Genomic DNA, 27,920 nt, shown 5'->3' on the forward strand with positions numbered 1-27,920 from the left:
AGGTAACCCTTCTAAATTGTAAAAGCTAATTCTCTTTTATAAGTTCGGCGCCTATCTTGGCTTTTGCGATATTTTTTTTTCTCTATTTTAACGCGATAGTGCTCAGGAGCTCGTGTCGCAGAAAATCACGCGTCGGCGTCAGCGTCGGCGGGACCGGAAAATCCCGGCATGCACCTGGTGATGCCACGAGGGCTAAATTTCCCGCTAAGTTTGCGGGACATTTCTCTTTAAATTTGGAGGAAATGTTTTTCACTATCTTTAGCGGGTCGATTGGGTCAAGACGTCACAGCCATATGTGACGTCACGCCACATAACCTCGCGAGGGAATTTTGAACAACCCGCAACAATCACGTGTGACATCACGTGACATGTGGCGCTACCAACTAGACCTCGCAAGCACGCCTCTATGGCTTGGGAACGAGCGCGAGTGAAAAGGCTTTGCGAACGGGGCCCAATCACGCTATTGCCTTCCACCCTTAAAGGAACACTGACAGGGTATTTATGCTCGCCGAGGGTTTTAGTTGTACGTGACATATGAGAGCTGAACTACCCAGAACAGAATTTGCGGCTCGAAATTCGGTTTCTTTCCGCCCGAAAACCGCCGATCAAGCACTGGCCGGTTCGAGTCTCGCTCACTCTCTTTTCAGCGGTCACGGGCCGTTTTCTAAGGTATCGATGCGACCACCAAATTTAATCAAAGTCGTGGGTCACTGAAGGCACACACCTAATATTGAAAATAGAAAAAAATATGAAACCCATTTGTTGTGGCTTCTAAAAAGCTGCAAATACGTTGATTGAAAAAAAAAAGTTCCACAGACAACCGGAAGCATTCTGTGCGTTCGTCGTTTCCCGTATCGTGGGACTCGCGGGGACGGCGATGGCAGCGGACGACTGGCGTGGGACCTTTATTTGAGAACTGTTGTTCGCGGTACCGGCGAATTCTGTCTACCTTTAAAAGAGAAATTTGGAACTGATCAAAAGAATTGGTATTCATCCCGTACGACACGCCCGACCACCAAGCCGATTTGCACGAAGACGTCGCCGAGCCGTGGCTCCCTTCTCGTGGCTGAAGACATCGCTCGCGCAAACGTCAAGCACGACGTGTCTACTTCGAGTTGAATATGCACGCGTACGATTTCTTTACTAGGTGTGAATGTCGCCAATGCGTGGTGCTTCCCGACTTCGACCCGGGAGTGCTTTTGCTAGAGGAAAATCGGCAGCAAACTTTCGAACTTACAGTTTACCGTTCATTACTAAGGAGAGAGATCCACCAATGAAGATGTGCGCCGGTAGCTCAGTGGGAAAGACGTCCGCTTCATACTCGGTAGGACCGAGATCGATCCCCCGTGCAACTTTTTTTTTTTCAAACATTTTCCGATGTTACATATCTTTTTTTTTTTTTTTTCAATTATCACTGAAGAAACAAACAAAAAAAATAACAAACAAATGTTGTGGACGACTCTTCGCCGAGTTAAACGGTATGGGATTTCCTTTTTGACACTTGCGAACTCAATGTATTCACTTTCCACAAAATGCAAGGAGCATATAAATCAGGAAGCCTGTGCTTTCCGAGGTGCCCGTAAATGTTGAATTGCAGCCAGCCATTGGTCCCGATCCCGTTGATCTTTCGGAACCTCTGTCGCACAATGCCGCTTTTTTTCGGATGCAGGACATGTGAGCCAGCTCTTCACGCAACATCTTGGGTGTATTCTTTTCGGAGCCGATCATGGAGATTCACCACGAGCACTCACTACTCATCTCCAACTCCTCAATGTACAAAACAACTCATCTTGGAGTTCAGAACAACGAGCGGAACAAACATAACTGCAAAAGCGAACAGTACCCGTACGCCGCATGTCGTGTCATCTGCTACGGCGAGGAGAAAAAAAAAAAAAGAAAAAAAGAACGCACGGTCGGGTGTAGTCACGTGACTTCCGCCACTCACTCTCTTCTCTCCACTTCTCCGACCTCCGTCGGGTTTCGGTTTCGGTTTCGAGCAGTTGCGTCTTTTGGCTTTATTAAAAAAATACGCTACTCTGTTGCAAAATATTAATTGGGTATTCCTCCGACATTATAATGAAGCGCCTGGCAAAAAATGGAAAAAAAAAAATTTGGGGGTGTCAGTGTCCCTTTAAAGGGGCGATGCAGTAGTTTTCCTACTTTCAATAAGTAGAGCTTAGAATTATTCCTTGACATTTATGACCTATAAAACACACGTTGCTTTTTGTTTTTCTTTTTTCTTTAGTAAATGGAAGTCGCAGAAAAAATCCGAGAAACGCGAACACCGTTTACCTTCTCAACTTGCAGCCAGAAAAAGCGCCTACGAGACCTGAACCGATTATAGACCTTTCCACTGTTTACAAAAATCACAGTTCACAGGTGCTATTGGCGACGTGAGCGATCGAAAGCGCGGCTGTGGTCTGTCTTCCACGATAGGCTGAATGCTCACTATGACGCCAGCAAATTTATTTCCCATCGACGGAAATAAGAGTAATGTATGAACTTCCATTTTGACGGTGTTTGCAGTCTTGGTTTGGGAGTGCTATGACTTCAAGCTTCCATAATGCTCTTTACAAACAACATGAAACTTGTTGTTCACAAAGTAATGACGCCACGAGAGGTAACCGTAGGAGAGCGCCACCAAAACATCTCGCCGCCAATACCGTCCGTTTCACTTTAAGTGACAGTGAGGCCGAAGCTACAAGCGTGAGCATGTGGCCCTGAACAATACTTGCCCTGCACAAGCGCGCGTGCTTCACAGGGACGCTGAAAGCCCGGAGCTCGCGCTTGTAGCATCGGCTGCGTCTGAACTCAAGCTGAAACGAAGTGTAAGCCAGTCCAGCCAGCACTCGCGCGCAGTTGCGGCCAGCCAGAAAGTGTGTCCGCATAAAACAGAAACACAGCAATAAACGCACCCTCAAACGCTTTAATGGAAAGATGCATATGCCGCCAATGTTTTTAACATAGCCACGCGTCGGAGTTGGCAGTGCACAGGGCGCGCGCTGAGTTCCACGCACTGCTCAAGTTCGGCTATCCTCGTCATTCCAGCGATTCTGCACGAGCAGCTACACGAATGCGCGTCGAGGCACTGACTGTCACGGGCCAAAATCAAATGCCTATGCAGTCTTCGTTTCCACTGTGTGAGCAGCATTTAAAGATCTTCGCAGCGGGGATCGCAAAGCTTGATGACGCACTCCTGGGGATCGCGTTGTTGGCATTATCCCCACAACACCGTCATAAAGTTTTGCGAAGGAGAGCCCGTAGGAAAAGGTTCACTTTTATCCTTGGAATTCCACCGCAACGAAGCCTCTTGGTCAGTGGCGTTGCGTTCGAGTGTTCTTGAGCCCTACTAGTGCCAGTAAGCACGTGTAAAGTGAGAAACTTTCCTACACAATAGCGCTGTACAGCCCTTGAACCTTAAACGTCCCTCCAAGTTTCTTTTCTTGCCGACGTTGAGCGTTAATTTACTATGGGGGTTTAGAGGTAACATGCAAAGGAAAAAAAACATTTTTTTTAATGCAGCCTGGACGGGAACAGGATGCCATAAAATGAATTTACAACGAACAAATAATATTTTAAGAGCTATATCTACGACGCGAAGCGCATTTGCAGTTGGCACATGCGGGAGCCGCCACTGGCCACGTGCTATAGATCTGTGCACCGCCTCGCCGCACCGCCGCCACTGCAAGCAGAGCGTGGTGCGCCACGCCGCCGCCGCCGGAAGGGAACACTCCTGCGCGCCACTGCCGTCAATTTCTGACCGACGCACAGGGCTATCACGGGGTTTTTGCGCTCTTTCAGGAGCTTCATTTAGTCTATAGAAGTTGCTTATTAGCCTTTTTTTTACACTTTAAATGGAGATTTTAAGTAAGTTTTAGAGCCTTTATGAAACTCCCGAAAAAGCGCAAGCACCAGGTGACCATAGTGGCCATTCACGTGACCACAGCGGCCTCGTTTCCGCGTGCTTCCCCGTTCGCGCGAACTATAAATTCATTTTGCGCCGTAAATATAGCTCTAAAAGTGTTTTTTTTTTTTTTGTTGTTGTAAATTTTGTTGTATGACATCCTTTTTCTATCTAGACTGTTTAAATATTTTTTTCCTTTGCATCTGTTTTTTAGTTAGGTTGATTACGTACACCATAATAAACATACCCACTTCAATTTTGTTGGGTTTTTTATCCCCCCTCCCCACAATATCTTGTCCAAGAGAGATAGAGCTCATGTTGAAACTTCGCCAACACCCAGAGTTCCATGATTTCAGTTCAGAAACCCAAGTAAGGTGCGACAAACGAAAGATTGTACAGTCTTTACCTTTATATCGCTCTAAATTCCGCGGGACCTTCTCAGAATTTGGTTATCATTGATGACCGCGACATGTGCATAGCACACCGATCCTAGGTGAATCATGCGCTTAAAATAGACTTCATATCTTAACTGATCTCTCATTCAGAGCTTTTCAAAATAAATATTCCCACTTTATTCCGCAAACATGATTGCCCAACTGAAATATGAATTCTTTAAATGACCGTGAAATGAGGTATCCTTAGCTCCTGGGCATTGAAACAGAAAACAAATAACGATCACTCGGAGAAGTTGGTTTCTTTAGAACCAAAACAAACTCACCGACTCAAGAATACCTTTGCTCGTACACTTCATAAAAAAGACGAACACGAGTTTTGGCAGTCATTAAAATTATACTCTCAGCCGTGCCTGCACTGTACTGGCCTACTTTGCACTTCCCAAATCGATCATTATTATTTCTTTAGTTCGTATAGCAAATTAAAAGGATATCGGTATCATGCTGCGATTCATGTTCAGTCTCAATGGCGAAAGGGCCTGACGCCTATTTTTACCAGTGACACTGCACAGCCATTGGGTGCTATCCGATTAGCCCTTCTCATTGGCTATACGCTTAAAGAAAGGTCAATGATTGTTGTTCCTGCCGTGCATCTTGGAAGGCAATATGGTGCTTTTGAGAGCGTAGTAAGTTCAAGTCGTAGAGTTAAGACTGACACAGTCATATCAAACAATAACGAATGAACAGTGAAAAGGGCGCACGCCTCAACTTCACTCAGAGATAAGAAAACGAGGCTTTTGCTTTGCCCATACCACATCACATGAACTACGTTACAGCTAATAACGGAAGAAAGTCGCCTCAACCCTGCAATTTATCGGGGTTTTCGACACCCAACAATAAAAGCACGACGCACACTTAATTTCCCTGCAAAAAAAGAAAAACAACATAAAGTACACAACCGAGCGACACGCCACAGCGGTTCATAATCACAGATCGACGACCAGTCCTTGCGGCATGATCCTTCGTACCAGGACGAACCACGAGAACCGACCAGTACCACCCTGTCCCCGTTCGCAGTCGTCGCACTGCGCGATCACCTACACGTCGACATGGCGGCCGCCGCCATACAGGACCAGAGGAGGCTGACCAGGCACCATCCGGCGTCCGTCAGCCGACCGGAAGCAGCCCCGTTGCCCCTGTGCTGCTGCTGCCCCCTGGATGATGACGCCAGCACATCCGCGCCCTTTCGCTGATTCAAGACGACCTCGATGTCGTTCTTCGTCAGCTGCACATCATCCTCGTTGCCAGCTTTGTTCTTCTCGTCGGCATCGATGTCGGGATCTGGAGAGGCCCCGTCGTTAATCCTGTTTCCGGACTCGTCCGCGGCTCCCTTGTCTCCTTTCCCGGCGGCTGTCGGCGGCGGCAGGGCCGAAGCCTTTCGGGTGGTGGAGTGGGCGATGGCGGCGGCGCTGCGAAACTCTGGCCTGGCGTAGTCGGCGGGGCAGCCCAGCTGGCTGGCGCTGAGTTGGGACACCTTGCTGCTGCTCAGGTTGCCGCTGGCTTGGAAGTCGCACTTGACGTGCCTCAGCTCGCGCCGGAGCTTGTCGTTCCTGGTGGCGTTCTCCAGGTGCAGCATCCACACGAGGCGGCAGTCGCAGCTGAACTTGTTGCCTGGAGGAAAACGAGAACCGTTTATCGATCGATTGATTCACTAGATTGACTAATCGGCAGATTATCTGTGTCACTGACAAACTGCCTGACTGAGCTTATACTTTTTATAACGTCCCAATTGTTATGTCCCGCCAGCATCATGGGTTGCATGCACATTTAAGGGGAATAAAAACAAAAGAATTATTGTAAAATTACTTGTTGGGCTAGTTGCGGATGATTTTTTTCAACCACGGTTGAAAGCCCTAAAAAGACGAACACAAATAAGAAGTAATCAACGGCGCTACTCACAACTGTATTTAAAAAAAAAAAAAAAATGAAAGCCGTTTACAACTCCCTGTAACACCGAATTAGGGCGCAGCTCTTGAGGAGGAGGAGGGAAAGTTGCTGAGGGTCACGTGTTCTCGGGGGGAAAGGGGGTCACGTGACGTGACCCACCAGAGAAAATTTTCCGCTAGATTTAGCGGGGCAATTTTTCTGCTAGATTTAGCGGGGAAATGTTTCCGCTAGATTTAGCGGGGAAATTTAACCATAATGCACCGCGCGGTCACGCCGATGGCGACGCCGACGCCGCTTAAGCCGCAAAAGGGCGCCTAAAGGACTGTTCACACATGTAGCGGAGCGCTACAAGCGTAGCGCTGACCTCGCGCTAAGCGAGTGCTGACGGGAGCGTTCACCAGCTTTCTATCGCACCATCAATACTGTTGTTCATGGCAGACAATAAGTAGCGGACGACACGTGAGAAGCGCTACATCAGCGCTTCGCTGCATGTGTGAACCGGCCTTAAGAGCTGCGTTCTAAAACAACGATAGAAGTACATATATATAATTATATATATATATATATATATATATATATATATATATATATAATGTATATATATATATATAAATATATATATATATATATGTTAATAAACCTATCGTCCCCTTGGCTATGCATGCGCCAGGATACACGCCATTCAACCAGTTTACATAAATGTATATATATAAAAAGGAAGTATCTCGGCATCATAAAATGCAATCGACGTGTAGTTGACGTGTTGGGGCCCCCTCTTCCTGATAAAGTACGCCTCTTGCAGCTCGCCTGCTCTTTGATTCTTGCTTCTACCTACAATCTTGTTGTCACCGAAGCGTGGCTCACATTTGCAGACCTTACAGGGCGTGGATGAGCGGGCTTCCCTGATACGGCCTTGATGAATGTGGCAGGAGCCATCCTACAGAAAGTAAAAAAACCGCACAACCCGGAACGTGACGCAGTTGGCACCGAGCGACATGAGTCCTGATGTCGTACCTTACGTTTACAAAATGTCGCATAACCTCAAGAGGGTCGCGAACAGGCATGGAGTGCCTCTCGTGTTTTCAGCTCCCAAGAAACTCGGCCAAATTTGTCCTCGAATGGCTAGTGAAAGCAAAAACGAGCGAGCATGTGGTACGAAGCACGTCAGACCGTATATCGAATGCGTCACGGGGTCGCGTATGAAATACCGCTAACGTGTGGAAAATCTTACGTTGGGCAAACGGGAAGTGCACCAATGACCGTTTGAGGGCGCGTGCATAACATTCGAAGATAAGTGATGGGGCACCTTTGCCCACGAACTCTAGGGCCTGCGAGGCGTACTTTATCCCTGCGCATGCGTAGCCCGAGTGACGATAGGTGTGTCAACATGTACATATATATATGTGTGCTCCTATCTTCTTTTTTCGGATACATTTTTAGTAGCGCCCTTGTTTTTCTTCTCTTGTGTTCGTCTTTTTAGCGCTTTTAACCATGGTTCAAGAAGGATCCATTGGCGAATCACCGTTGCAAACAAATTATATTAAGTGTAAATAAGTTTTGTATAACTGACGCGGGTGGTCCTAGAACGTCAAGTAGCTATGTATTGTTCCGACATCCGAGAAAAGGATATTGACTGAAATAAATTAGATCACCTAGAGTTCATAGTCTCCGAAATTATAACATGTTGGGAGAGGAGGTGCTTGAAAACGGCTACACTTGGTGTGAAAGACCTATAGTCAACGAAAAACATAAAAACTATAAGGTCTCAGAAATTACGCACATTTCACGTCACCCAAAATAAAGTGGCTAAGCAAGCCGATGCGTGAAGCGTTCGTGCCATTCTTCTTGGTTACACGCGGAACATTCAATCAAGAATGTACGGAAGGTCAAACGTCCGTCAAAACTATCACGAGATACTTCATCAGCTTCCGCGCAATAAATGCTCTGGGAAGTGCAAACAAACCTCGAAGGCAGCAGACACTGGTAAGACTTTGAAAATAAACCTCCTGCAGGAGGCATCACAATGGAGGAACTGTTTTGCTAAGAGACTTAGTTGTGTGCCTCTTAAGCCGCGGTCACACGTTCTTCCCTGCAGACATGATGACAAACATTATCTGCGGGCACGCCTCAACAGCTTCCAAGCATGTTGCTCCATGCATACTTCAAACATGGCAGGCTTTGTACGTACAATCTAACAGGGAAGTCGCATATAAGACACCCCTCAGACGGTGTTTGCACACTCTATGTATTGTAGGAAGTAGGAACTATGAACAGTGTGCCCGTGGCTTTAGAGAAAAGCCGGCTAGTGTTCTCACTGTGCGGCGCGCCTAGATGATGCCTAGGAATAAATTAACCTGCCCTAGAGGCTTAATGAAGTAAAACAATAATCTGGCGTCATTACCCTTTCTACATTGATTCGGAAGAAGTACAGCGTACATGGATTCCCTCCTCGCAGAAGCTCCTGTATGTATATTGCCTCAAGATGCACGCCGAACGTCAGCCATCGATTTTTCTTTAATCAGCTCTGCTAATGAAAAGGGCGAGCGGTTTCGCCAATGAGGATAGCGGACCGCATTGCGCCCCTCCCAGCAGCATGCAGTCTCGGTAGCGGGTGCTTTCCAAAAAGAAAATGGAGGCATCAAGTTAGAAAGGGAGAAGACATCGGGAAGTGGCAATACCAGAGCAAAATAATAAATAAATAAAATAGGTAGCCGAAAAGGTTGGGGATGAGTAAAACGAGAGGGAAGCCTAAATTAATGTCTGGAAATTATTAATTAGCGGGAAATGTTCTCTACACAACAGCAGTTCCCCTAACCCGGGAAACTACAACACGTTCAGCAGCGGGCCTCGCACCATGCGAGTCCAACCGGTCAAATGGCCTCTTCAGGAGGATTTCCAAATCTAGCTTCAGAAAATTTGTCCAAGATCAGGCGACGGTGGTTCTTGGACTATACGCGACTGAAAAACGTCGTACATTTGTTGGCAGTCCTTCTGGTGGGGACAAGACAAAGTCTGCAAGATACAGAAGCAAGCGAAGCATCCATCACGTTCTGCCACCGAGACAATACTGATTTCATACCATGATACCTATCACCTTTCTCGTTAGCTAATCCGATTAATCGAAAAGCCAGGAAAAGTGTTCCGTGTCCTTTTCGGTGGAGTAGACAAACGGAGATTTTTGAGGGTGTAGACAAAACAAAAAGCACCGAATAGAAAAGTAAAGAAAGGAGGCAATTTCTCTTCTGCTTTGCCAATCTTGACCTTTCTGCGGTCCGCGGAAACCGTGTTTGAAAGGTATTATAAGCAAGACCAAGGATTTGCTGAGTTTATGAAGAAATATTACTTTCCCTCTTCGGTTCAATGTAGGCCTCCGATAGGAAACGCCTTTTTTGCTTTCCATTCTTTTCTGCCCGGATCAGCGATCGAATCCGGCGGCTCCGGAATGATCCTGGAGGCCGAACAATGCGCCATCAAGAAAGGAGATTAAATGTAACTCATAAGAAAGAACCTACTTACTTCTTGTTCATCCGGGTCGTGTTTGAGACCATAAACAAGGCCGACATACGACATCCCCCAAAGTAATCAGAGAGGCGCCGTCTTTTTTCTTCCAGATTGCAAATTCAGAAGCTATGGATTTGCTCTTCTCAATGTGGATACAGTTTAATTTGCGCTTCATCTGTGGATTTGAAAAAACCTTACAACAGTTTCTGTGGTTTTTTTTTGTTTTGTTTCTTTTTATCTTTCTTTTTTTTGGGGGGGGAGGGATACTTGGAATAAGTAAGAATAAGTAAACAATAAGTAATGCTTGGAATATTCTCTCCAAGTATATTTGCGTCTCCAGCTCGTTGCTCGCCCTCTCGTGGCAGAAACGAGAAGCGCTCTAACGGGTGTTCCCCGGGTCTCTTTGAAGGAAAGAGGGGGGGGGGGGGGGGCTATGGAATACGGCGAGACAAAGGGACCGGGACACTGCCGCCTGCTGCGATTGGTCAGCGCCACGCCACTGACCAACCGCAGCAGGCGGCGATGTCCCCGCCCCAACATCCCGCCATCTTGCATAACCTCCCTGCTCAGCGGGCACGGCGGAACACCTCGCGATCATGGCTCGCCAACAGCGAGTTCTGAATGCAAACAGCACTCTTCCCTGTGCCAATGTAATGTTGTAGCCCGTATGGGATTTGTACCATACGGTCCCGGTGGTTTTCCAACATCAGTGAAAGGTGCCGGAGTGAACGTACAGTGCTAATCACACTTGTCTATAACGCGCGAGCGTGCGGCTTTCTCCGGGGAGCGCTAGACTGGTGGCATTCGAGGAAACCAAGCTAGTCACGTGGCGCAACATGGAACGGCCCGCTCAGGGGGTGTCCTGCCCACTCTATCAGTTTGATAAGCGATAAAAGTAAAGTGCTTTATGATATATTTTTGTTTTTTGATGACGACATCGTTGATACGCCTTCATGCTTTAGTTTGTTTATCGTTCGAGCAATGATGTTTGTGAAAAGCGTGCGAGCAACCTTCCGCGTTCGCCGCCAGCAGAGTGGGCAGGACACCCCTCGAGCGGGCCGTTCCATGTTGCGCCACGTGACTAGCTTAGTTTCCGCGAATGCCACCAGTCTAGCGCTCCCCGAAGAAAGCCGCGCGCTCGCGCGTTATAGACAAGTGTGATTAGCACTGTACCTGCAAGCGGGTAGGCGTTCCTCCGTAACCGAAAGGCTGAGATTGGCAAAACGATTGCGTGCAAAAATAATTAAAAAAGGCTGTTCTGGAAAGTTTTGCAATTTGAAAAATAACGGAATCACTTTTCTCGGCACATTTGTTCCAAAATAACTGGTGTCGAATTTGTAACCTTTACCGATTATAAAAGATCGTGACTTGGATAGCCCTAAGCACTTTACCCACAATTAATGTCTTGACATGGATTTGTCGTACTAGACAGAATATTTTAGTTGGTGTTGCACTTTTTTTAAATTTAAACCTAAATCGAAAATGATACATTTGGCACTTGTTGATAATTTACCAACATTGGATTGCCATAGCTCTTCGCCCGTTTGAAATGAGATCATAAGAACATATTATATTGGAGCTTGAAAAGCTACGTGTGAGGGTACCTTAACTTTATTATTATTGATACTAATTGCGGGCCCCGGTAAACGCCATACCCCCAAAAATACGACGTAATACTAAAATAGATTTTACACAAATACCTCAATCTCTTTTCTTTTCAGCGTGTGAAAAACTGACATCGTTATCAAAATAGCCATCGCCTAAAAAAAGAAAAAAAAAACTTTCGTCGCTTGTTTTGAGTTTTGGTTTTGGATTGTGGACAGGCGCCGAAAAACGCCAGGACAAGAAGAAAGAAACATTGGCGCTTCTTCTTGTCCTTATGGTTTTCGGCGCCGGTCTACGATCATGTACCAAGTGGCCGAAATTTCCATATTAATGCTAGTTTTCGATTTTCGTAGTGAGAACAACGTTTCTCAATTCATATTTTTATATTATAAACTTATTACCCGTATCGATATTTTGTTAAACTTTGATTGATTTCAAAATTTATGCGCTGGTAATGATTCTAAAGTAAATATTCATCTAGATGCCTAAAAATACATTACAGGAATAAAAGGTTGAAAGCGCGAAAGAAACAGGGACAAGGAAGATACACAGACGACCGGACAGGCGCTTTACTCTCAACTGTTGTGTTTTTAACGGCAGCATCGACACCTATATATACACACATTATCGCCCAACCCGCATCACACCCAATCGCACACTCAAGAGCAGCCATCCAAAAACGTCCTTTAACACTGCAGGGCCCGCAGTTCATCGTTCCACAAAAAGGTTAGTAAGGTGCTAGGAATGAAAGAGCCATGAAAATGTTTCGTGCGACTAGAATGTCACACGAAACATTTTATGACTCTGTAATTTCGTGAAATGATTAGAATGTCTGCCGGAATGGCATTTCATCTGCAAAGAATTCTTCGGAGACGACACCACGTTCATGCATGCTCACCTAGGTACCGCAGACGACCAGCCCCTCCGGCAGATAAAAAACAGACAAGTGCGTTGCTTTGACACACTTGTCGCGACAAGGCCTTGCGAGTAGTTGCCTCGACTTTCGAGATTGGAAACTACGTCGCGGGAAAGTGCGAATTGTAAGTTGTGTTTCTTGCGCTAGGAATCCCATTTCCAGAGTCAGGACTGTCCACATCGAAAGGCGCGAGTGGATGTCCGGCGGCTCTCCAAATTTAACGTGGGAGCTCGAGAGGCATAAAATGGGAAGGGACTGCGCCGTCTATTCCTGGGAAGGAGAATGAACAGTCCAAGTTCGTCTGCGAACCGCGGGCCTGGCTTTCCCGTGGGGAAACTTCTTGGACGCGGAACGTGGGGAGGGGCACGTGGACACAGCACTCTTATTTTCGGTTTGTTCGGGGGTGCTGTCACTCGGGAGAAACTAAGTGTGAAAACCTTGTCAACCGTGCACTTCAACTTGCAGCGTTGAAAAGGTGAACCCTGGAGCGGAGTGAACGGAAATAATTTCACAGTCAAGGCAATTCTAATACAAAAGACAATCTGCAGTGTTTCGTCTGCTTTCTGCGCAGGAGGGGCGGTGACGTCATAACGACGCCGAGCTCTGATTGGCTTAGATTGAAAGGATAGTGGGTAGACCTGAATGCTAGATGCCACGAGGCTACTGAAAATATTGTTTTCAATCAGCCAATAAGAGCTCGGTGTTCCGACATCGTCACAACCCCTGTGCAAGACGCAGACAAACCTGCGCTCCGCATTCTAATACAAAAAAACAGTGTGAAGAAATTGCCGGAGGCATTCCTTTTACCCTGACGGTCACATTGGTAACACTGTCTGCAGACATGTCCGAATCGTAATAATGAGGCGTGTTCGCAGATAATTATGCCATCATGACTGCAGCGAAAACCCTGCCTTTTTTATAATGTATGAGCAGTGCGACCGCCCCGGGGTCACACTGCTTATACACAAAAGACAGTCTGCATACAGATTCGACAGCGAGTCGCTGCGAGATCCGTGCTTCGAATGCCGCATACCAATGAGTTCGAGGATAACTTGGCACTCGGCATTCGAACTAGGGATATTGCGGTGACTCCTGTTTGCAGACCGTCTTTTGTATGATGGGAAGTCGCAAACACAACTTTCGCGTGGCGCTCGGCCGTGCGGCCATTGCTTAGAAATTCTAATGGGCACTTCGGCAGTCGCTGCCATATAAATAAGATCTCCGAGACCGTACCTACCTTTTTAGTGCTTCCCTCCGGCTTTACGTGAGTTATGTCGAAATTTCACTCGCTAAATCCACTTGGGGTTCTAAAGAAATCTCGACTTTTATTTGAGAACTCCGATCATCAAGAATCGTCTTGTATTGCATGTTTTTTTTAGAATACATATTTTCTTAAACTAGTCGACAGGAAAGTTAGTTATTTTCTATAACGCAATGCACGAACTGATCGCTATACCTTTTCATTTCGAGCCCTTTTCCCATCCGCAAACCGTTATTCTTGTCGTCCATCCTATGCGGCTGCTCTCACAACGTGACAGAATTGCAGCAAAGCAAAGGTATACAACAAGTTGACCGATTGCTGAGGAATATCTGTCGAAGCGTGCATCGCATATCGAAAATGTTACCGGGTCAATGGGTTGAAACGCGAACATGGCGACAACATGTTGCTTCACTAGACTGGGCTACGCTCCCTTTCACCTTGCGATACCCTGCAGACGATGCTACGAGCCAAGAAAGCCAGTCCAATGTCCTCCGAGTGTAACGCGACTTCCGCCAGTGAATACTAAGTAAATACTCCATATTGGTGACGCATGCGACCAAAGTTGACCGTGTGATCGGCATTCGAGATTGGTCAAACGCTTTCCACGATGTCCTTATTTGGATTCATTTTGCTTCCATCGACGGAAATCAGAACCTGCCCCAGGTCGTGACGTCGCGAACGTAAACGCCAAGAATGCGCCACCGAAACACGATAGGTAACTGCGACATGGAAGTGACTCGATCCGCTTGACCTTACTGGCGTCGGCGGCAGTCTCCAGACTGTGTCGAGTGTCACATCAAAAGACCGCAGTGCGCGGATGCGCTTCGCTGTTGGAGCGTGTCACTAACGTGTAACTGTATCGGACTCGAGACGTCGGATCAAGGGAGGCCGCCGACGGGTCGACAGCTTCCCCGAACTCTTTTAGCTTCTTACCAAACAGAACACACGACAACAAACCCAAGAGGCCACGTACGCTTCGAGCTGACAGAACCGACAGAAAAAAGTTGCATCTGCAGGGTGCTTGAGCGCTGTGCAGGCGTAAAACTATTCGTGTAAATAAAGCAATCAACAGAGTCCATTGAAACTTTTTCCAGAGTTTTTCATAGGCCGTGCATTCATCGTACTAGTTTTATGAGGGCTCTTTACTAGGAAAAAAATTAGGCCTATAATATATCATTTTCTTCTTTTCTATGCACCGGGAGGAAGAAGGTAAAAACCGTCTGGTTGACGCCCCTAGACAAAGATGGCACCACACACAGTCGGATCTGCTGGACATGTTTTCGGAAACTCATCTAAAAGAAACTTCACGTTTTTTTCTTCATGGCGTGCCATCTGTCAGTATGGGAACGACAACCAGTCAGTTTTCGCCGTTTTCCTCCCTTGCAAAAAAAAAAAAAAAAAAAAGCCTTTTTACGTTTATTTTTTATTTTTTTTTTATGAAATCTACACTCCACAAAATTAAGTGTGCTAAATACACCACCCAAAGACACCTTAATGAACAGTTGTATTGCGCTCGTTTCGATTGGTTTATTTATACAAAAGGAGTTTGCGCCCGAATCGGCGCTCGGAAAGCACGCTGTAGAGTCAAAACTCGTGGGGTTTTCCCGGCCGAAACTAACACGCACAAGAGCAAAGAAACCGCCCCGTCCCCATGACAGACCCCCGGGTGTGACGTGAGGATGTGACGTGCATCTGATACGAGTATGCGACCCAGGATTATCGCGGTGCTGCCTCGGTCGTCTTCGCAACAAAAGGCCCAATAATAGTATTAGCCGAGTGGCTCCTGACACCATGCGGTAAAGCTTCGAAATACTTCCAGACCTCACGTCTCCTATACGTTTCGTTTCCTTTTCTTCTTTTCTTGTGCATGTGTTAATGTGGTGTTTCGCGGTCATAGCACGCCTCTGGCGTTCTCATCTGCTGTGCTGATTTAAGGAGTTACGACCCTTCGTCGTGCCCATGGGCCTAAGGTATGCTGCTCCCTGTGAAACTTCAGGGTGCAGTGCCCGACGGCTAAAGTAAAGGAGCCTTCCCACGTTGAGTCGCCCTAGCGGCACCGCTGTTTTGTGCCATTGAGGGGGCTGTAGCAACGATTTCGTAGTCTTGAGGGACAAACCACGAGTGTATAAAACAGGTCTACCAACCGTGCGTTGTCGCCCGCCGAAAACTGTGCCCTTATAATTGACAGAAATTAAACGGGCACTTAGACTGAGAAAATATATCACAGAAACGAAACATCTATTTGCTGCGTCATCCTATTATTTGTTCTACGAAATAGTCGAAGTTGTGTTTCACAACCTCTATATCTTTTCCGTATGGCCTACCTAGCCAGTTGAGCATTGCGCATTGTCATTGCCACCGAGTGGGATGCCGCCATCTGATTTTGATAACAAGATAAATATATCGGTGCATCGATAAATCAATAATCTGGATGTTGTTTGGCCAAGATCTATCGACCTGATCTGCCGGTTTCGGGGATATCAAATATCTTCCACAAAAGTTGCGACAGTCATGGGGCGGGGGGTAGTGAAAAAGACACAATGTGGTTCCTGTGCCCGATTGGAAAGTGAGAATACAAGTTCCCAAAAAATAACCTAAAAAGAAAATATCAATTTTAAAAATGTTTCGCAGATACGCTCCCTCCACTGGAGATCGTAAACGTACCCGATGAAGCGGAATGAATTAACTAAGTCGAACCACCGAAGAGGAGGCAGATTCCTCTCGGATAACCACAAACCGGCGCACACCTCGCAATGGTCTTTTCGAGCGACGATCTCCACTTGCCCCTCGGCCTCTTAATTTTGGGATGGCCCTCGGACTTACTTAACTCTCCACTAATCGCCTCCTCCTTCTCTCTTTCGCACCAATGCGCTACAAACCTTTCGGTCGATTCCTTTCCTTCGTCCCGTAACAAGCGAAAGGCGCGTCAATTGAGAAGATCTCGGCCCTGACCGCTAATTGTAGGCATCGTTTCCGGCTGAGAAGCGACGGGCTCACCCAATACCACCCAACAGACAAGGCCTGTGCGTGACGTCATTATTTGTGGCTCCCGGCCCCAAGCGGCCAACTCGTCGAAGCTTTACCAGAGTCCCTGCAAAGCGGCGGACGCCTTTGCCGTGGCGTCGCCGTCTGCTAGCGACGGGCTCGTTGTGGAACGCTGCAGGACGCGCTGGTGGTGACGCTGACGATAGCTATATATATCTATATATATAGGCAGCGTTGCCGGGGCCCAGTAGTAATGACGTTCGGGGCGGAAAGGCGCGGGCCTTGTGTTCTAGGTGGCATTGGCTCGCCCCGGGTGCAGGGAGACTTCTCGCCCGAATGCTCCCCGTGCGCTCCGCGGGTTCGCGCTAATGGCCGCGCCACAAAGGAAAGAAAGGAAAAAACAGACAAGTGGGCGCGATCCGACACGCCATATTTGTTGTTTACTCGGGACCAGATGAATACCAGAAACCGAGCTTTTTCTGTCACTGTGTGTGTCTGCGTATGTCTGTGCTTGTGCGTGCGTGTGTGTGGGGGGGTAAGGGGCGGGGGAGGGGGATGCAACAGTAAGATTTTTCAAAATTTCGGATGACAAATGTAACACGCGTAGGGATACCTGCTCTTACACGAAGCGTGCAAAAGTAGCGTCTTCCCCTCCGAGTGACGGTTGTAAACGTGCATTGGAAAGTGAACCTATACTGAAAACCTCGCCATTGCAGAGGACTTTTCACGTAGCCTGTAAAAGCCGTGGTCACACTGCTGATACGTTACACAAAAGACAGCTTACAGAAACAGCTTATAATGCGCGTATATTTTTCTTCGTCACATTGGTGATACAAAATTGCCTGCAGACATGTTGGAAGCACAGATGCGTATGGCGTCAACCTACTTCGAACATCCTCGAAGCGTGTCCGCAGAATTTTCTCTCTGTCTGTGCAGAGAACATTTTTGTATGATGTGTGAGCAGGGCGAATGCTGCTTGAGGCTTTCATGAGCACTTCTTGGGCAGAAACTTCGGGTGGGGGAAGGTGGAGAGAGAGCCACGGTATAGAAAATAAATGGATATGTTTAGACAAATATTTGCGCGACACGCCGAACCCAGACTGTGCCGTGTCTCTTGTTCACAAAATCTATCTGCAGCTATGTTCAAAGCATGTACGAAGTAAACATGCGTCGAACATGCAGGAAGCGTGTTATGCTGCATCATCATGCCATGCAGGAATAACTGCGCTTGCGATGTTTTTTTATGCTGTATCATCAGTGTGATTGTGGCTTCAAACATCGTTTGGAACATTTCATATACTGCACAGGTGTATCCCACTCTCATAATACACGACGCTCAATATCGTGCCATAAATTCCCTCCGATAAAAAAAATAAATAAATAAATAAATCTAGAACATCGCCAGTGCAGTTACTCGGCCAGTTTAGCTTCCTTCTTTTACTATACAGATAAATTGACTGAAACTGCTTCCGATGTAGGGTCATGTGTCATCCCGACGCGGCGCAGGCTACGTGAGCCACCCGTAGTCATCTTAATGGGTCAACTCGGGTTAATAGTTTCAAAACTGCGATTACGATTGTACCTAAATTACGAGGTATCTTTCTTTTTCGCTCGATAGTTTGTGTAGTTTAGTAAATATTACGACTCGAGGGTTGGTTGCAGGCGTCTACGGCAAAAACCGCAACTATGGGAGAGGGCTGGCAACGCTGGTTATCAGGCGTCATGTCGGTGCAGGGGTACGCGGTGCGACTTCCGAGTGCCGGCGCAAAGCACGCAGCGTGGCTGCAAGTTTGTGTGGCCAAAAAACCAAAGCTATGGGTGCCTGTGTGCTCGCACATTTTGAACACCGAATGGCACCGATGAAAACTGTGCACTCGCAATCTTCGCTTTTGAAATGCCACAGAACGTTGACCCAGAGTATGAATATATTTCTGTTTCTTGCTCGCGGAAATAAAAATCTATGGTAAAAAGTTCTTTTTTTTTTTTTTTTGCTTTACAGATTTGTTTTAAAAAAGCCATGAAAGCTACACTTATGCCGTTTGTGCAAGGGAGTTATATGGCCAGGGGAACATTATCTGGGTGGCTAATCTTTGCGATAAGTCGGCTAATTAATTCAGATTCGTTAACTTTTTATTTAGTGAAAATTGACATATGGTTCCAATTAGAAACTTGCTGAGCGTCATCAAAAACCACTACATCAATCATTTTCAGAAAGACCTTGAGCGCGTGAGAAGCGGTGTAGTGCACTAAAGTTACCACTCGTGGAACAAATACAAGGCTGAAGCTAGATAAGAGACGGAAAAATGGCGCGGGCGCCTTATTACAGCCGCTAGCTTTGTACGTGCTCCCTGAGTGGCAACTTTAGTGTACTACTACGCTTCTCACGCGCTCAGTCTTTAACGCTCAGCGAGTATATAATTACAATCATATGTCTATTTTCAATAATTACAATGTTAATTAACGAATTTCAATTAATTAGATGACTTATTGCAAAGATTAGCCAGCCACATAATGTCCCCCTGGGCGTATAACTCACTGGCACAAACCGCATCTGTGTAGCTTGTGGGGATTCCTCTGGTCTCCCTTCCCCGATGGCTGTGATAACGGCCGCGGGTCAGAACGCTCGGCCTCCTTCGCCGTGAGCTCCCACCTGTTCGAGAGGCGGACGGCCACCTGGCTTGGGGGGCTCTCCTCTCACTCTCTCCCAGGGGGACCTCTTTCCGTCCCCCCGCTCGGATGCGGATCACTGCTGACAGGCGAGGAGGCTTTCGCCTCGACTTTTCCCGCTTTCGGGAAGGGACTCGTCCGGGTGACCGCGAAAGAGATAGGACGTGTGTCGGCGACTTCTCTGATGCTTCCCCGGTCTTGGCTCTCCGGAACCTCGCGTCTGGCCAGGTAAGGACCTTTTCTTACCTTGCCGGCGCGGGGGGCATTTGGGATGGGGGCATTGTCGTTCACTTAGAAGAGTATCTTAATAAATGCTCTTGGACTCTGTCTTTGCTCTGGTACATGTGTCTTCTCTTCCGCTATATTCGAGAGAGTGAGACATGGTAGACGATCATTGGCAACGACGGAGGTAATTAATCGAACCGACCCGCGGTAATGGAGCCCTAAACGTCGTCTACATTGCCGTGGAGATGTGGGGACCGCGCTACTAGGTTTGACGTCTCCTTTGAGATATCGCCGCTGTTGAGACAATTCTTTAGGTACTCTATCGGTACCTGTGTTGGTAGCTAGCAATATCCGACAAGCTTTCATGGTGTTTTTTAAACAAATCTGTAATGAAATTTAGAACAAAAACACCCTGTATTATAAGAACAGAAAATTAATACAGTTGCGTCATACGATTGAGCGGCGCGAGTTTCACACGTTGTATGTCTGCTTGTAGGTGAGAGTTTGCAGGAAACGTACCAAAGCACCGACGGTATACGGTAGAGCTTGGGTTCTGTGTTTTCGAATAAATGAGAAAAATTCCGAAAAATGCTCGCCGTTAAATTTTCCGTCACTTCATACGTACCAAGAGAGAAAAAAAAAAAGAAATTTTGAGGTGATAACCTTAAATTAAACCCCCCCCCCCCCCAAAAAAAAAAAAAAAAAAAAAGAAAAAAAAAAGACGGTGTTTTAGAAATAAATTTCACCAGAGCACAGGATCAGTGGCCCTGAGGAGATGGAACTTCAGTTTCCTTTGAAATGTCGAACTACTGACAAACAAGAGTTGCCTTTTAGCTCGTCAACATTCCTTCGGGACAACGGGTCAGGGTACGCAAACTTTAGTCATGTTGTTCTTTTTTTTTTATTATTGAAACTACAGGTAAATGGACATTGAAGTTCACAGAATAGGGAGTCTTACAAAAATGAACTCAGATAAACCTCGAATTTCCAACCAATATTAAACTACCAAAAAACACCCTCCGAATTTCGCGATAAATAAACCCCAAAAACCCAGCATACTAGTTATAGCCTAGTGTTGCTGGACACTCAGCTAACCCACTGGCCGGTATACTAAAGAGCGGTTGGTCGCATCTTTAATATTGGTTTTAGCGGAGTATACGCGACTTCATTTTGACCAAATATTTCGGCCGCGATCATATTTCGTGCCTCAGAGACGATACCGCGATTTTCTTTTGATTCGATTTTCGACCGGAGTTGTCCTTCAATCATCGCAACAAGATGCATTTAATTGCATTATAATTATAAGATTCAGAGTTCATCGCGATTCGTCTCGTGGTCACGACACCATATTGCCTCTATTCTTAAATCACCCAGAAGAACTCAGCCTGTTCGCTTAGTGTCTAGAGACACTCGAGTCAGTATAATGATGATCTTTTCTTTATTTTTTTTTATTTTTATTTAGTTTTGTAATGATATAGTCTCGAAAAGGCTGTCGTTCTCGAAGTTCAAAAGGCGTTAAAAAAGCTTCGCAAGATGGTCGCAATAGCCATCTTGCAAAGTTTTTGGTTTGTTGTTTTCGCTACCTGTTGCATAGCGCACGGTCAGATCGGAATACCAAAGAAGTAAAAACCAAATGTAGCGCGACGCAATGCCACGCACAACCGGTTATGAAAGCAAGCAAGACTTGGTCGGTGAAAGCCGGGCAATGCCCACAAATGACGCGCCCAGACAGACATGGCACCGCCGACGCCGCCACCACCAAGCGCACTTCGGATTCCGACCGCTTTCGCCGTGTCCATGCCCGGTTTCACATCAAGGGAAGCTGACTGCGAGGAGCAACCTGAGCTCGATGCTTGGACCAATCGCCATCAGGCTTCGCGTATCCGGATGCCGCAAGCGAGAGTGGCCCAGCCTGTCTCGTAGGCTCCGCTGTGGTGTCACGACAGCAGCTTCGAGACTTGGGATCTGTTCCGCCGGCGCAGCCGCTGAAAGCTGGCGAGTCTGTCTGCAGTGCCGTGACCGGGCTCCGTCCCGTCGTGACGGAGGGCCGACGTCTGGGACGGGGGAGGAACCGGAGCAGGAGGAGGAGGGCACTGCTTACGGGTTGCCTGTGCCGTCCTAGGGCCTTTCGCTGCTCTCGGTATCCTATACAAGATGCCCTCCGCGGCTCTTCTGCTTCTCGTCCATCTTCGCGGTTGAGAAGGTCAGGAGGCAGCGTTATTCACCGGCGCCCCGCGGATTTGCACGTCCCCCCCCCCCCCCCCCCCCCCCCGCGCTTCGCACCTGTAAATACTAATGTTGGAGCGATTAGTGTTTTTCTCTTTCTTTCTTTTTTGTTATCTGTGTGCGTGTATGCGTCTGTGTGATGCATCTTCCAAAGATATACGTAAGCGCGCGTTTCGTTTAAAACCTGCAAAGTGCGAAATTTCGCTGTTTTTCTTTTTTATTTCTTTTTTACAGACATGCATACAAATTGCACTTTCTTCCGTATGTTTCTTTTTTGTTTTTTTTTAACGTGAAACGCTGTTTCGGTAGTCGCTCCGGATTTCGTGAAGCCCTGGCCTGTCACGTAGCATAATGCACTGATCTCTTTGCAGTAGGATGGATCGCGGATCGGGAGCCCGTCGGTGTCGCCACCGGTGGCCACTGCTTGACACCAGGCAATACACGGAAGTCTATGGGAGAAACGCACAAAAGTAAGAATATTGAAGCATGTACGCTGTGCTCGGAGGCGAGACTTTTATGGCGTGCTGCGATCCTTATGTCGGGTGTTTGGAGATCGAATCGGTATTTGTGAAACGTTCGAACGACGATTAAAAAAATCAAACGGACCGGAGCACCTACGGCTGAGCTGGCAAGCTTGCTCTCGTAGTGGAGTAAACAGAGGAACTTGCCGTCCATGAGACCGTTCTCGGGGAAGCCCAGAGGTTGATGAATGACAAAGAAGTTCCACCTCGACAGCGGCTTTCAGGGAGTGAGCGAATTCCGCTTAGCAAAGCCTTCGAGCTTGTCGTCTGCTATACCCAACTCAACGAAACCGCCACCGACTCCGCGGTGACTCTAGGTAACTCTCGCCTCATTGAGCTGCACTACAGCGGAGTCACTCTCGACCACAAAATATTTATTTATAAGAACTGCGAGGGGCTGTCAGCTTTAATGTTTGTACGCAAGCTATTTGACAAGCTTATCGAAAAGCATCCAAGAAGTTTCGGTGCCAACAACAGCTTAGAAACGGGGAAAACGGCACTTTTTCTCGTTCTTCCCATAGAGTCCCATGCATTGGCTGGTGTCAATCAATGGCCGCCGGTGGCGACACTCGGCCCCAGGTGCCGAAGCCGCGGTCCGTGATCCAGCCTACTACAATAGAGATCAGTGGCATAACGCAACGCGCTCAGTGTTGCAATATGGGATGTCGCAGACCTGCACACCAGTTCGGTTTTCCCACTAAATTTAGCGGGGAAATTGACGTCACGTGACCTGGTGTCACGTGATCCTATAACGTTTCCCGTAAAAAGCGATTTTCCATACAATTTTGTATTCTCTCGGCAAACTGCCATACGTCAGCCTCGTCGACGACATTGACGTCGCCATGACTGATTTCTGCGCGCGATCCGTGAACACGAATCGGTTACGTGTCTGACCGCTCCCGACGCCGCCCGTGTCATCTCGTCTTGCCTTTCCTCGGTAGAAGGAAAAGACAAGTTGGCGCTTGTTTCCCTGTAACTGCGTTCCCCTTCAGGGACTACCGAGCGTCACAATAGTATAGGCCCATTCATTTGTTCCACATACTGATCGTTTCAAAAACGTTCAAGATGTTCATCCCAGCCCGTATTAGTGGAACAACTCAACTGGCAAAATTGGGAGCAACGAAGAGCCCAGACCGCCCCACCCGCAGTCGCCAGAAATCGTGTTACTCCTATGACGGTCACATGGGTCATACAGAAACTGCCCGCAGACGTGTTGCTAGCATCTATGAAGCAAACGGGCTTCTACGATGCTTCAGACATGTCCGGAGACAATTCTGCAGTCACGTGTCCACCAAACACCGTGCCTTTTCTAAAAACGTACAAAGTAAAAAAAAATCAATTTTAAAATTTGTTAAAATAGATTTGTTTTATTTAAATCGTACATATTTTATCTAATCAGATTATTTTGATTAATATTAGCTTATTTTTATATAAAGCACTAGCTAAAAATATTAGTTTTTTTCTCGCTAGATGCACTATTAAACTTGGCATACTGATCAATTTACTAATCTGTCCGATCACTGAAAAAAATACGGAAGAAAAACAAAAATGCCGTATAAAGGTACTATAAAAGTAAGCAACTGCTTTGTTTTTCTTTTTTTTTTTAATGTAAACCCCGCTATGCAGCGTGATATTTCTAATTGCAAGCTTTCTTTGTTTGTTTGTCTTTGTCGTGTTCAGATTTTCTTGCCATATGACATTATTTCCTGATATTTGTTTCTTCTTTTCGCTTTCTGATTTTCTTCCCGTGGGACATTATGTATCTGAAGAAGTAAACAGAAGGTAGAGAGAGATTTCTATTAACGCTCCCATTTGCCCAGAAGAGCGCCCCCCTTTGCTCATTTTCAGCCCGCTATAAATATATTTTGTTCGATGATTATTTGATTTAAGTTAGCAAATGAACATAGAAAGCGTCAGACGATAGGCAAAACAGGAAATAAAATGTGTCTTGGGGAATATTTGGGCAGGAAAGGTTTGATGTGGATCATCGGTGTAAAAACGGCCTGATTAAAACCACATATTAATTCACGATTTAAACCATATTGATCCTCATTCTCCACCCTGCCAAAAACACGCCCCCGTTACACCCTGGGGCCGAAAAAAACAAACAAAAAAACTATCCCAACGGTGTGCAACTACAGACTCGGTGGGAATATCTAGCGCGGACACGACAGGCTGCTCTCCGCACCGGAGGCGTGAACCCGCTGTTCGAAACAAAGGGAGAGCGAGACATGCCTCGCTTGAAAACCCCGAACGGGGGACGACAGCGGCGACAATGAATAGCGGGCCCCTTTCCTCCGGTCCGCTCCCTGTACACTAAAAGCTCGGAGGCCCGCGGTAGCAGCGTCCGCAGCCGCCAGCTGCAGCGTCCACCGTCGCAGGTCGCGTTGATGTTGGCTCATCGCTCCGGAGATAGCGCCAACACGAGGAAGCGTCTGTTCAAACTCGTCGTTCGCATGCGTCTCTCTCTCGCCATTCGCGATCAATGCGTGTGTAACAGTGCGTGACGTCGAGAGCGGGCGAGTTCTCCGATGGCCTGCCCCGCATCCGCCGTAGCGCACTCATTGTGAACGTGCGTTTACTTGGGAGGCCTCTGGCACGCAACGTGCAGATTGATTTGTCGCGCGCTGTCAATAGTCGACGCGGACCGCCGGAGTCGGCGAGACAAAAGAGTACACTGAAACCTTATTCGTGGTACGCGTGTTCGTAATTTTCAGTGCTGCAATTGTGCCAACTCGCAAAGTTTGTATGAACTGTGCCCCCAGGGGCCAAAAGCGTTTCCCTACGGGTACGGGCTCGGTCCCTGCCCAAAGTGACGGCACGAGCTCCCCAAGCAAAGTTTTTGCGTAGGATGTATGCAGAAACTCTAATGAGCTTGTACCCATTTCCCATAACTTCTGTCTCAGGATAAGTGCCAGCGAAGCCGATGCTACAAGCCCGATATATATAGTCTAGCACGAAGCTTTCACCCCACGAGAGCGCGTGCGCAACACCTAGGCTCAGAGCGCTCCCTTTTGTGGAATCTTCGCTATTCACTAGATAGGTTCCCAAAGTACCGAAACTCACCGCCGAATTCAGAAACCTCACTCAAACTACACTCAAACTGAAGGGCCCCTCCACTTCCTCGAGGAAGGCGCGAGGGCCGGCGCTGTCCAATCGCGAGGACGGATCCGCCGTCGCGATTGGCCAGCGCCGGCCCTCGCGCCTTCCTCGAGGAAGTGAAGGGGCCTTTCAGTTTGAGTGTAGTTTGAGTGAGGTTTCTGAATTCGGCGGTCACTCTTCCGGCATATTTTTTTATTTATTTATTGTACCCTCAGGGCCCGAGGGCATTACAGAGGGGAGTGGGTTACAAAAGGAAAATCACTAAAAACCAAAATGACAACCTAAGTATAGAAACACGAACATAAGAAACTTTAACTTAGAGAATTGGTTAAACAACGCTTAAACATAATGGAATCTGCTACAAACACAACTGACGATGGAAGGTGGTTCCACGTGATTGTTGTTTCGGGATGAATGAATTATAAAACGTAGTGGTTTTACAAACAGGTAGGCCGATTTTGTGTTGGTGATCGACGCGTGGCGCGACATATGAGGGAGAAATTAGTAACTTTTGATGCAAGGAAGAATTGTGATGATAAATTTTATGAAACAGACAAAGACGGGATAACTCACTACGTGAAGAAAGGTTAGGTAGGTTTAAAAGCGTTTTCATGGATGTTACCCTTGCACTACGGTGATAGTTAGTCAGAATGTAGCGAACGGATCTACTTTGAATAGCTTCGACTGCTGTTGTAAGTAAGTCAGTACCGGGATCCCATGTAGAGGAGGCGTATTTCTATTTGGAGCGGGCAAGGGTTTTGTATAGTAGTGGCTTGAGAGAAACAGGGAAAGATGGAAAATTACGTTTGAGGAAGCCAAGCATGCGGTTAGCATTGTAAGTTATGTAGCGAATATGAGGCTCCTAAGACAAGTTCGATGAAATATGGATCCCCAAGTACTTATACGATGGTACACCTTCCAACAAAACACTGTTCAGATAGTAGAAAGAAAAGTGCGAGTTAAGTCGAGAAACAGTCATTACTTTAGATTTGTTACTGTTGAGCTGCATGTTCCATTTTTTTACACCAATTAGAAACCCAATCAAGGTCAGACTGAAGGATAGCAACATCAGAGGTGTTAGTTATTTCACGGTAAAGAACGCAATCATCTGCAAATAAGCTAATAGAGGACGAAACGCAGGAAGGTAAGTCGTTGATAAAGATAAAAAAAAAAGAGCAGGGGACCTAACACTGTGCCTCGAGACACGCCAGATGTCACGGGAGCTGGACTTGAAGAAGTATTATTCACAGACACAAATTGAGATCGGGTATTACGGAAAGCACGAATCCGTGAAAGTACATCCTGATCAATGTTAATTTTGCTAAGTTTATGGAGTAATAGATTGTGTGAAACGTTATCAAAAGCTTTAGCGAAATCAAGGAAATTGCAATCCACCTGGGAATCACGATCAAGAATAAGGTGAAGGTCACGAGTGAAGGTGAGTAGCTGAGTTTCACACGAAAATGATCTACGGAAGCCATGTAGTGCAGGAGCAAAAAATGAATTGGGTTCTAGGTGTTGAACGAGATGAGAAAAAATAATATGCTCAAGAATTTTACACGGAATGCTTGTTATGGAAATGGGACGGTAATTGAGGGGAGAATTATGATCACCGGTTTTATGCACGGGCACCACTTTACCCACTTTCCAATCGTCAGGTAAACAGCCTAGAGAACGTGATTGCTCAAATAATTTAGACAGTATTATCGAGGAATACTCTTTTGTGCTTAACAAAAATTTAGAATTAATTCCGTCAACTCCCGCGGAGCAGGATATTTTTAACTGTTCAATTATCTTTAGAATTCCACTTGTTTGAATTAAGATGGGATACATGGGCAGAAAAGCACGTTGTTGAAGTTGAGGTAAAGTTAAAAAAATACAGTTTGAAAATGATTAAACAAAAGTAGAATTTAAAACATTTGCACAGTCATCGGTGGAAACAGGTTCACCTGATAAACTAAACAGAGACAGTGTGGTGTTTTTATTGCCTTAATCGCATTCCAGAACTGTTTGGCGTTGTTGGTTAGTAGTGATGGCAGGGTGAATGAAAAATAAACTGACTTTGCATCCGCGATTGCACCCTTGTAAGCATTGGCAGCCTGGTGATACTCCAGCCATTTAACCTCGGAATTTGTTAACTTTGCCGCACGAAATTCGCGCTTCTTTTTATTGGAAAGTCTTTTTAGGGTGTTATTGAACCAAAGGGAATTCGAAACAATTGGTATGTTACGTAGCCGTATATGTTTATTGGTTAGGAGCTCAACCTGCGTCTTAAACAATGTCAATTTAATTCTAAAGAACGGTCAGAAAAGTGATCTACGTAATCGTTAAGAAAAAAGCCAAGGGCACCGTTAATAGAGTCAAAGTCACCTCTACTAGAGTCTCGTATTTTTTTAAGAGTTCGCTGTGCTGTTTTGGCTGTCACATTGAGTGAGAAATGTAGTAGCGAATGGTCGCTGAGAGCCGGCATGAAAGTAAAAGAAGAAATAAGTTCAGGTGAAGCTGACAAAATGAGATGTAATACGTTTGCAGTTGTAGCAGTGATTCGAGTAGTAAAAGACACCAGCTGCGAAAAACTGAAATCATGACATAACTTTATAAAATCTTCCCCATCTGATGAGAAAGGGTTAGAGAAAATATGCGGGCGAGACCATTTTATTTGAGGATA

At 46.5% G+C, this 27,920-nt stretch overlaps 1 protein-coding gene across 1 annotated transcript in view; it reads right to left on the reverse strand.

The window, feature by feature from the left end:
* Window positions 1–5,338: 5,338 nt before the first annotated feature.
* LOC115330169 (connectin-like) overlaps window positions 5,339–27,920 on the reverse strand; it is a 39,161-nt gene continuing 16,579 nt past the window's right edge. The window contains exon 2 of the mRNA XM_040218802.3: window positions 5,339–5,967. Coding sequence (XP_040074736.1) covers window positions 5,390–5,967 — 578 coding nt within the window. The 3' untranslated portion in view covers window positions 5,339–5,389. The remainder of the gene's footprint in view (window positions 5,968–27,920) is intronic.

The sequence above is a fragment of the Ixodes scapularis genome, unplaced genomic scaffold (assembly GCF_016920785.2).
Source record: "Ixodes scapularis isolate PalLabHiFi unplaced genomic scaffold, ASM1692078v2 PGA_scaffold0__279_contigs__length_252992795, whole genome shotgun sequence".
NCBI lineage: Eukaryota > Metazoa > Arthropoda > Arachnida > Ixodida > Ixodidae > Ixodes > Ixodes scapularis.